Source organism: Delphinus delphis, chromosome 3 (genome assembly GCF_949987515.2).
Source record: "Delphinus delphis chromosome 3, mDelDel1.2, whole genome shotgun sequence".
Taxonomy (NCBI): Eukaryota; Metazoa; Chordata; class Mammalia; order Artiodactyla; family Delphinidae; genus Delphinus; species Delphinus delphis.
In genome coordinates, this window is record NC_082685.1 from 75,079,212 (window position 1) to 75,091,501 (window position 12,290).

The 12,290-nt window shown below is 35.0% G+C and overlaps 1 protein-coding gene across 1 annotated transcript in view; it reads right to left on the reverse strand.

The window, feature by feature from the left end:
• HSD17B4 (hydroxysteroid 17-beta dehydrogenase 4) overlaps positions 1–12,290 on the reverse strand; it is a 91,768-nt gene that overhangs the window by 6,778 nt on the left and 72,700 nt on the right. Inside the window, exons 22-23 of the mRNA XM_060008972.1 lie at positions 11,450–11,588; positions 2,223–2,350 (exon numbers count right to left, since the gene is read on the reverse strand). Coding sequence (XP_059864955.1) covers positions 2,223–2,350; positions 11,450–11,588 — 267 coding nt within the window. The remainder of the gene's footprint in view (positions 1–2,222; positions 2,351–11,449; positions 11,589–12,290) is intronic.

Consider the following 12,290-nt stretch of genomic DNA (forward strand, 5'->3'; position numbering starts at 1 on the left):
AGAGAGAGAGAGACTGTACACTGGGATATAAGGTCTTTGATAACTGAAGAATAGTGATGACAGATAGCACTGAGGTGAGGCAGACGTAATTGAGCCAAATGAGTTTAGAAAACCCCTAATATTAAATTAGAACTTCTCTAAGGACTGTCACCAAGAATAATGAACACCTAGGTTTTCATCAAGTTTTGCTTCTGCTTTAATTTTTTTACATTTAATTCCATCCTGTATGGTACTGACTAAGGTAAATGGAATGACATAAAGCACTACCATTTCCTATGCAACTGCCCAGTACCATTCACTGAATAATCCATTCCCCCCCAAAGGTCTGATATTCCTAGCAATTATATAAATGTTTCTGTAAATCCTACATTTAATCTTTATGTATAAGCACCTCAAATATATCTTTAAAAAGAACTCTTAATTAGCCACTCAGCAGCCACAATGACCTTTAAAAATCAGATGTCACTCCACAGCTCAATAGCTTCCTATCACACAAGATCTAAACTGTCTTGCCAACATCTACAAGGTCCTGTGTGACCTACGCCATGCCTACCTCTCCCTGTTCGCCTCCTGACTCTCTCCCCACTGGCCTCCTCACAGTTATAGTATCCAATAAGCTGAGCTACCGGTGCCTCCAGCCTTGGTGCTAGTTGTTTCTTTAGCCTTATGGCTCCTTCCCTCACTTTGTTCAGGTCTCTATCAAGCCTTTTTGGACAATCCGATCTAAAATAGTTCCTCTATCCTGTCACACTCTAATCCAGGGGTTGGCAAACTACAGCCTACGGGCCAAAACCAGTCTGCTGCCTGTTTTTGTAAACAAAGTTTTACTGGAACTCAGCCACATCCATTTGTTTACATATTATCCATGGCTACTTTAACTCTACAATGGCAGAACTCAGTAGGTGCAACAGAGACCATCTGACCTGCAAAGTTTAGAATACATTTACTAGGGGACCCTGTACAGAAAAAGTTTGCCAACCACTGCTATAACCCATTACTCTTATTTTTCTTCATACCTGAAATTATACTTCTTTTCCATTTCCCTCTAGAACTAAGCTCTACCCAGAAGGGGCACTGTCTTGTTCAGCCACATCTAGCACCTGAATAAAAGGAGGTACTAAATAAATTCCTGGGAAGGAATTAACTGAGGGCTCACTCAGTACCACGCATTATTCTAAGCTCTTCATGTATATTATTGGATTTAGTTATCATAACAATCCTATGGGATTATCACAATTCATTTTACAATGAGAAAATTAAGGCTTAGAGAGTAGGTGGCAGAGCTAAGATTCAAACTTAGATTTATCTGATGCCAAAGAACGTATTTTTAACCACTATACTACTTTACAATTCTTTTAAAATTAGTCTTTTTATCCAGGAAAATTGAACATTTTCTCCCTTATTCAAATTGCTCCATTCCTTGTAAAATTGCATAGTTTTCTGCAAATAAGCCCTGTGCTTTTTCTTGTTAGGGTACTCATTGGTACTTTGTAGTTTGGGTAGTGATTACAAACAAAATTTTTAAATTATATCCTCTAGCTGGTTTTGCTGCTATGTGAAAGCTATTTTTAAATAATTATTGTGCATTCAACCACTTGTTTCAACTCTTCTGGTCTAAGAATCAATCAGTTGATTCTCGTGGGATTTCTAGCTACATAATCATTCATATTTTCTACTCCATTCTAATTGCTACATCTAATTTTGTGTGTTTGTGGACTAGCCATAGGTTTCAGAACAATATTACCTCATAATGGCCAGCAAAGGCACTCTTGTTTCAATCATGATTTTCCACTGAAATGTCTCTAAATGTTTTACCTTCAGTAAGACACTGGCTATTATGTTCCATCCTTCTATTTCCAGTTTTCAATGACGATTAAGACAAGTTCTTAATTTTATATATCAGGAAAGAATGTCTAATTTTATGAAATATCATATGGTTTTTCAACTCTGAACTAACAATATATTAAAAGGTCTAGATGTGGGTTTTACATTGTTTATCTGCTAAAGAATTCCATCCAAAAATTTAATTTTAAAAAGTATCAGTTGAAAACTCCATTAGAAAAATATATGAGCTGTCAATTTGAATACCGCTATCACTCTGTCTTTCCTCAGAGTTGCAAGATATCTGTCTTATAAATCAGAATTTTGGAGTCAGCCAAAAAACTGCAATTGTCAAATAGGAAGCAATAATGACAAATAAATGAACATTTTAAGAACTTTACCTTCTGAGGATCAAGCTTGCCCAAGACTACTTTCATGAAATCTTCATCTGAAAGCGTGATGGTTACATCAGCAGAATCTTTTGCAGGGCCTTGATACACTTTTCCAGAACCATTTTTTAGGTCAATAGCTGGGAAAAATAGGAAGAAACAAATGTCTGTCATTTTTTTCTTCACAAACCAAATAAATGCAGACATTTTTATAGTTTCCAAGTTACTGTGGTACTTATTCTATTGGGTTGGCCAAAACCTCGTTTGGGTTTTTCTGTAAGATATGGAAGACCCGAACGAACTTCTTGGCCAACCCAATACATTATATATTACCTATCACTTAGAAAAAAATTTTAAATCCTTGATTTTTTGAGATGTCCTCTTTATAAAGAATATGATCTTCAAAATAGTCAAATCAATAATAGTTTTTCTTCATTGAGGAAGTTTACACAACAGATATTTGAAATGTGAATCAATGTAGAATAATATAAGGAAGTTAAGTGGTTGGAAGTTATATGATTAAGGCCTTTAGATTAAAATAAAGACTCTGTAGTCAACAAAGGAAGAAAACTGAATTTTAAAACAATGGCATATTGGTTGGGGTGGGGGAAGGGAACGCACACTCTAATTACCTTTCAAAAACCTGAATTCATCAAAGGTTCTGTCATATGAATTAAACGACAAATTAAATTTTTAAAAGTATTCTAATTAGTTTGCTATAATTTATTTATAAAATGTTTATTGCCCTAATTGTTGTGAAGAAACGTTAAAATTAAAATCTTTTCCCTTAAATGTTTTTGACAGAAGGATTAAGTCTCCCAGAAACAGGCTGGGTAACTGGAAAAACTATTAGATTTGCCTTCATTGCTCTCTATACAACATTTACAGAGCTTTATGTTAAAGTTACATTTTAGAAAGTTTTAATTGTCTCATATATGACTGAGACCAGTCATCCAGGAAGGTAATTCCACTCATCCAGCTTCAGCCTCTTGAATGTGCTTTCTCTGCTACTGCGAAAGCTATGATTGCATCACTCTCCCTAAGAGTGTCAGGAAACTCCCAATTTAGGATCAAGGAAAAGCTACACACACGTAAGCAAAACCATGCATTCTGCTTAGCCAAGCCCTACTCCAAAGAGAAAATTAAGTCACTCCCATTGTCAACAGAAGAGAATCTTGCCAACTAAACTAAAAAATAATAACATGACTATGACGGTTACCTGGGAAGGAGTAAGAGTGAGAAGGAGACCTTTTTGCTTTTTATGCTTCACTCACTCACTTCATTGTTAAGTTTCTTCTATGGGTGTCAGACAATGTACAAGGTACTAAAAGTAAGGCATGAAGAACAAAGGCTCTGTTCTTATTGGTACACACATATTACAAATGTGTTTTTATGTATTATTTGTATAGTTAAAAAGAAAGGTAGAAAAAGAGAGGGAGGAAGGCAGGCAGGGAGGGAGCAGGGAGAGAATAACGGGCAGGGGTCAGAGGGCAGAAAGGAAAGACTAAAGAAAAGCAAACCTCTGGCATTCAACAGACATGATTTTAATTCTTCACAAGTAAGTGTAAGGACCACTGTATGTACTAGTCTTGCTCAGGAATAAAACTGGACTCACGCATCTTAATACTTCAGTGTGGAATAAGTCTGTTTGCTAATGAAGGCCCTTCTAATGAAGGGCTGTCTACGTGCCCTCTCACTCACTTGGTTTTACGTGCTGCTTCACAGCCATGACTCTTATGAAGCAATAAAATATTTTTTTCTGTGGAAAGCTAATAACTAGTGCTGGTAAAAGAAAAGAGGGCTAAAAAGGGGGAAGTTCTTAGCAAGAATACAGAAACTTGGGGTAAAGGAGTGAAACTCCCCATTCCACAGTGGCTCAAGTCATGGTTACAAATGGCTCCTGCGGGAGGACTGTCATCTACCACCATCACCTTAGGTTTACAGATACCTGTCAGGTCATGGGTAATCTAACTGAAATGAAGAACAAGCTATATGTATTTTCTTTTTGTGTCAGAATGTATTTTAAAAGCTTTATGAATTATTTTAGCTCAGTATTTATATAATCATTAATGCACTGAAAAAGTCCAAAAAATTTCAGTTATACTTTACAGAATTTAATGGGGGAGGGAAAGGTGTTAGATGAGAACATATATTTGGACTTAGAGACCTTTGAAGGTTTTAGAATATATACCTTACAAATTACAACACTCTTACCAAAGTGGGTGTACAAGGAACATACCTCAACTTAATAAAAGCTATTTATGACAAACCCACAGCCAACATAATATTCAATGGTGAAAAGCTGAAAACCTTCCTGCTAAAATCTGGAACAAGACAAGGATGACCACTCCTATTCAACATAGTACTGGAAGTCTATTCAGCATTCAGACAAGAAAAAGAAATAAAAGGTATCCACATTAGAAGGAAAGAGGTAAAATTGTCATTATATGCAGATGACATGATACTAAATACAGAAAACCCTAAAAATTCCACACAAAAACTACTAGAACTGATAAACAAATTCAGCAAGGTAGCAGGATACAAGATTAACATACAGTTGCATTTCTTTACACTAACAATGAAATATCAGAAAGGGAAAGTAAAAAAAAAAAAAACAATCCTTTTTAAAATCGTATCAAAAAAATACAAAACTTAGGAATAAACCTGACCAAGGAGGTGAAAGGCTCATATGCTGAGAACTGTAAAACACTGAAAGGAAATGGAAGATGATTTAAAGAAATGGAAAGATATCCCATGCTCTTGGAAGAATTAATATTGTTAAAATGGCCATACTACCCAAAGCAATTTACAGATTTAATACAATCCCTATCAAATTACCCATGACATTTTTCACAAAACTAGAACAAATAATTCTAAAATTTATATGGAACCACAGAAGACTTGGAAGAATTAATATTGTTAAAATGGCCATACTACCCAAAGCAATTTACAGATTTAATACAATCCCTATCAAATTACCCATGACATTTTTCACAAAACTAGAACAAATAATTCTAAAATTTATATGGAACCACAGAAGACCCAGAATTGCCAAAGCAATCCTGAGGAAAAAGAACAAAGCAGGAGGCATAACCCTCCCAGACTTCAGACAATACTAAAAAGCTACAGTAATCAAAATGGCATGGTACTGGTACGAAAACAGATATATGGATCAGTGGAACAGAAGAGAGACCAGAAATAAACCCACACATCTATGGTCAATTAATCTTTGACAAAGGAGGCAAAAATATACAATGGAGAAAAGACAGTCTCTTCAGCAAGTGGTGTTGGGAAAGCTGGACAGCTGCATGTAAATGAATGAAGTTAGAACACACCCTCACACCATACACAAAAATCAACTCAAAATGGCTTAAAGACTTAAGTATATGACATGACACGAGAAAACTCTTAGAAAAGAGCATAGGCAAAACATTTATCTGACATAAATTGTACCAATGTTTTCTTAGGTCAGTTTTCCAAATCAAAAGAAATAAAAGGAAAAATAAATAAATGGAACCTAATCAAACTTATAAGCTTTTGTACAGCAAAGAAAACCATAAACAAAATGAAAAGATAACCTCCACACTAGGAGAAAATATTTGCAAACAATGTGATAGACAGGGCTTAATTTCCAAAATATACAAACAGCTCATACAATTCAATATCAAAAAAAAAATCCAAAAAATGGGCATAAAACCCAAATAGAAATTTCTCCAAAGAAGACATACAGATGGCCAATAAGCACATGAAAAGTTGCTCAACACTGCTAATTATTAGAGAAATGCAAATCAAAACTACAGTGAGGTATCACCTCACACCAGTCAGAATGGCAATCATCAAAAAGTCTACAAATAATAAATGCTGGAAAGGGTGTGGAGAAAAAGGAACCCTTCTATATTGTTGGTGGGAATGTAAAATGGTGCAGCCACTACGGAGAACAGTATGGAGGCTCCTTAAAAACCAAAAACAGAGTTGCCATATGATCCAGCAATCCCACTCCTGGGCATAATTCCGGAGAAAATTCTAACTGGAAAAGATACATGCACCCCAATATTCATAGCAGCACTATTTACAATAGCCAAGACATGGAAGCAACCTAAATGTCCATCAACAGATGAATGGATAAAGAAGATATGGTGTGTGTATACACACACACAATAGACTACTACTCAGCCATAAGAATGAAATAATGCCATTTGCAGCAACATAGATGGACCTAGAGAATATCATACTAATTGAAGTAAGTCAAACAGAGAAAGACAAATATCATATGATATCATTTATATGTGGAATCCAAAATATGAACTTATTTACAAAACAAAAACAGACTCACAGACAGAAAACAAACTTACAGTTACCAAAGGAGGAAGAGGGGAGGGGATAAATTAGGAGCTTGGGATTACCAGATACAAACTAATATATAAAAAATACGTAAACAACAAGTCCTACTCTTTCTCACAGGGAACTGTATTCTGTATCTTGTAATAAGCTATAATGAAAAAGAATATGAAAAGAATATATATATATGTATATACATATGTATATGTGTATATATATATAACTGAATCACTTTGCTGTACACCAGAAACTAACACAACATTGTAAATTAACTGTATGTCAATTAAAAAAAAAAGTATAGATCCAGTAAACAAACTAACCCAGCGATGTCATGTATTAAATAAATAAATAGATAGATAAGCTTTATATCTATTGTATACATTGTACAACACAGGAAATATATTTTATAATAAGTATAAATGAAATATAACCTTTAAAAATTGTGAATCACTATGTGGTATACCTGAAATTTATACAATATTGTATATCAACTATACCTCAATAAAAAAATTTTATTTTATAATAAATAATAGATAGTGTTACAGATTTTACTCAACAGGACGACCTTGCTACAATGTTCTGATTTCAGCTCCCAAAACAGCTGAAGAAGTCTACAATGTCTCTCTTTCTGATTCTTTTTTATTTCATTAATATTTTGCACATCAGTATGGATAAGAAGGTGCAAGTGAGCATTCCAAGATCTGGGCCTCCTTCCCAAAAGCACCTCACTGAGGCCCACCCTCTGGTTTCCTATGCATGTCAAGGGGCTACATCTCTCCATTACACACTCTTGTTCCCCAGAAAAGAGGAAGGGTCCTCGCCCAGGCAGCCCTCCTGCTCCTAGATGATCAAGCACGACAGGCCTCAGAGAGGCCTAACCTCGAAAGACACAGCTAAGACTCCTCCTCCACAGCCAAAACCAACACTGACACCAGAACTCTCTCCATTCTCTCTAGACTCACACTAATTTGGTTTTTAAAAATCCCGACACAGACACACATTCTGCCCAGAGATTCATTGTTGGTGTTGTTTGGATGGCAAGATAGGGAGCAGGAAGGAGCAGGGAAGATGGGCACGGTCCAGGATCTTTGGGTTTGACATGCATCTTCCAGGCCACTGAGCCCAAACCCCTTGGTTCCTGGACTTGCTCAAGGCCTGTCACTTGTGTAACTCCAGTTCCATAGGTGAACTAAGGAGCTGAGCCTGTTCTCTGTAAACAGGTTTGGATCTGCCATAATGCAAACATGACTGGGACAACTAACAGCAATTTAAAATATCAAGAATTTGGTGATTAACTGTTTAGCAAAACATTTTTAAAACTGCTTGTAAAAAAAAAAAAAAATTAGGTATTCCCTAAGTCAGAGCATTCAATCATCTATTTTATGTCATTAAGCACCAAGATGCAAAAGAGAGATACCAACATGGAATCATCTTCTAAAATATCATAAGCCAAAACACCTAGATAATTTCTACTGCTGCCAGCTACTCTGATTTAGCTCAGTGACACAAAGATGGTGAGAAAACAACCAGAACTGAAAAAAGTTACACAGCTGAGAATCAGATCAAATAAAAGATAGGCAGATAACCAAAGATAATGATGAACCCTTTCAGAGAAAGCTTCAAGATCTAATTTGATTGTTAGCTTTGATAAATTTGGACCTGAAGAAGAGATGATAAAACAAACAAAAGCCACAAGCATCAATTACAAGTAGTTATTAACAGGTTTCTAATATTCCCATTTTTCTGGTGAAAATACAAGAAACAACCTTTTGCCTAGGTTAATTAAAGGTAATTATTAAATGTAAGCACATTTTCTAATACTTTCTACAAGGAAAGTGATACTAAGATAAGGAGAAAATCTTAGTTGGTTATTGACACTATATTGAAAGAAATTACGCTATTTGCCAGAGTGAATCACTTGTATACTTTACAAATCTCTACAGAGTTCTTTTCTGCCAACTGTGAGATACATAATTCCAGCACGTTTTCTCTCTTATAGATCGCATTCCTTTCCTTCACCGGTGTCCTCAAAAATCCTGTGTTTTATATTTATAACTCAACTTCTAATATAGTTTCATCTATAGGGGAAAAGGTTTTATTCCATCATGAATAAATAGAAAGAAGGAAGGACAGAAAATAGAAAGAAAGTGATGATACCTACATATCACTGTTATCTATGAAGTTTTTTAGAAAAAAAAATAGACACTTTGAACTTTGGGTAACTAAATACATATTTCATGTTTTGGCTTCCTTTACCCCCTTCTGAATTAACCTCCTATAAGCAAAAATGTCCTCCAGAAGGACAAACATCAAAATGTTAACTGTAGGTAGTGGGATTATGCATCATTATTTTCTGCTCTATACTTTTATATACCAAATTTTATATAATGAAAATATACTCCCTAAAAGGAATAGCAATTGTTATGTTAAAAAGAAACTTACATTAAACCAAAATCAATTGAACAAAACTTCAAAATGTTTCCTAGGAATATGTAATAGAAGATGGTCTCAAAAAGTTTTAGTTGATTTAGAAATACATTTTAATTTTTTTGGTCTCAGTGAGCATTTACAGTGATCTTTAATTGTAATGAGAAATAAAACAGTCTGATTTACAAGGTATTTAGGCACTCTAAAATAGTCATCTCAGAATAAAAATAATGAAAATCTACAAAACAGTAGTTTCCACTGTGCAAGTAAAATCCCAAACCTAAAGATTCTTTCCTTTAAAAAAAAGTCTGTATAGACAGATTATCTGCATGATATGTGGTATACAAATAATGAAGGAAGATGGTTCATACCATCAGTTGTGGGACTTGCAGAAGCACAGCCTATAATCCTTGCTTTCAGGTACCACCATAGTATACTACATCTCATACACTAGCCTACAGTCCCCAGAGAAGGATTACAACCAGGTTTGAGATGGGCCTGAAAGTTAACATGGTCCTGGAGTGTAAGCCAATCACAGGTCACTTCCAGGAGTCCCTCAGCATTCCAGGGGCTCTTGGCCAACCTTAACTACACAGGATCCCATTGTACTTCACAGTTATGAAGGATGGGGAAAATCCTTGAGCTAAAAAGTATTCTGGATGCTCCTTGTACCACATCAGTAGACAGATTCAAGGGACCACAGCTGCTTGACTACAAATGAAAGGATCCTGTCCCTTGGGACCTCAAGACAAAAAACACGAGAAATCAAGAAGTTTCAGTGAACATTCACTGATACACCATTTTTCTCCAACAACTCTAGAGATCGGAATACTCTATAACATAAACCTAAGGCTAGAATACTCTATAAAGAAAGAATATTCTACCAATCAAAGTAAGGCTAGAACACTTTATAATATAAAGGTAAAGAAATGATGGTCAGCGTTCATTAATAGCATGCTTCATGATTCAAAATATGAATAGCGGTCAGCTATGGAATAAATGTTTGTGTTTCTCCAAAATCCATATGTTGAAGCCCTAATCTCCAAATAATGATGGTATTTGGAAATGGAGCCTTTGGGAGGTAATTAGGTTTAGGTGAGATCATGAGAGTAGAGCCTCCATAATGGGGTTAGTGTCCTTAGAAGAACAGACATGAGAGAGATGATCTTTCTCTCTGCCTTGTGGGGAAACAGTAAGGAGGCGGCCATCTGCAAACCAGAAAGAGGGTTCTCACTAGAGCCCAAACATGTTGACACCCTCACACTGCACCTTCCAGCCTCCACACTATGAGAAAATAAATTTCTGTTGTTGAACCTACCCAGTCTATAGTATATTTGTTATAGCAAACTGAACAAAGACACTCTCATTGTTAGAAGCAGTGGCCTCGCAATCTATAATTGACTGATGCTGAAGAAAGAGAATGGATATATACTCGCTTCCCTTAACCTATATAGAAACAGCACAGTGAAATCGGATAAAGCCACATATTTTTCTGTCATGACATATAGACACTGGATACTTAAAAACTTGCTAACAGATCTGGCTGATTAGCAAAGTGAGCCCACAAAAGTGCTAGTGCTTTTATTATGCAGACAGAAAAAGAAGAAAATTCTCTGATCTAGAAAATTTTTTTTACTCATCTTCAGTAATTTCATCTTACCTTCCCCAATTTCACTTTAAGAATTAAACTAAAACTGGACACTGCAATCTTTTAAGAGACCACAGCACAGAAAAGTTTGTGCCATGATTAAGAATGTAGTTACACAACAGATACAAAAGACATGGTAGAATTTTTTTTACCCCTTTCCCTTTTTATCTTCTCTTTCTTCTTAAAATGGTACCAGAGTCCTTTTGGAGCTCCACAGAAGTGAATGGAAATGTGACTGCTTTCTCTCTGCAGCAACTTGGCTTATATTGGATGCCTTGCCAGGTTGCTAACATGGCACTCTAGTAGATAACTTCCCTAGATTAGATAAAATTAGTACCTTTGATTGCCATCTGTATAGACGAAGAAAATAATTATGATTATATACACTGATAGTTAAGGTGATAATCCAAAATGTTAATTTGGGGGGAATGAAGAAAATATTTTTAAAGCTGTTAAAATATAATGAGAATTACTCAAAACTTTAAAATATTTCATTTAACCCGATGTACTTTCTTCACATTTAAGAGGAATTTGAAGATTAGTTAAAGAAGCATACAGCTAAGGTGACTGTTTAAAGTACTAATTTCAGGTGTTACAATGAAATCTTTAAAACAAATATTTTCATTTTAATTGATTCCCTTCATCTCTAAAAAACATGCATGGCTTTGGGTGCCACGAAACCCGTTATTTCCCATAAAAAAACAACTTATCTAAGAAGGTTAAGATTTACCTACCTTCAAAGAGACGGGCTTTAGTTATAACAAGGATACTTTATCTCTATTGACTAAGAGTTGTCTTAAAATATAGAGCCAGGGACATGACTTACTCCACTTAGCTGCAGTATTTTCACCTTTAGTGATATGCCACTCAAACACAGCATTTACTTTCTTCACCACCTCTCCCCCCATATGCTGAAGGCGGCGACCTATTTCCTCAAACACAAGGGTACTCTGAAGCTCCCTACCCTAGCAAAAAGAGAAAAGTTAATTTAATTTTAGAAGTTCTGTAAAAATGACTCAAGGGGATAAAACTATTACAAAATAAAAGTGCAACAATGTGATTTTTTTTGAAAAACCTGCACATAAATAAGGGAAACTAGTTTTTTCTCACTAGGTTTCTTTCACACCTTTCCTTATATTAATTTATGTCATCCAGAACCTCACTCCTCTTAATAAAAGAATTTTACTTTTATCAAAATTCAGAAATAATATTTTACAAGTAGACTAGGAACTAACTGGATAACTTATATCCTAACTAACTTCAGCAGGAAGATACTGTGCAAATCAGTCAACTACTGTGGTCTCATTTCTCTGTTTGTAAAATGGGACTAGATTACACAAAGCCTGAATTTCTGTCTAGCTCTAAAATGTCTTAAGTTTTTGATCTTAGATTCTCTTTAAAGAGATTTTAATTTTCATTCAGTTATATGATAATATGGCAAATGAAAGACAAAGATCATGGGTTTGAAAACCTTGACATTACAAAGTTAATATTTTGGAGACAGAAAATATAAATATTTTTATTAAAAGTCTCAGCATGTTAATACAGAATAACACAAATGTTTTAATAAATAATACATGCTACTGTTTTTATATCTGCACTCAAAGCATTATACAAATCTTTAAATCAAGAAAAAGGTACAGGATATTTAAATTTTTAATATATTT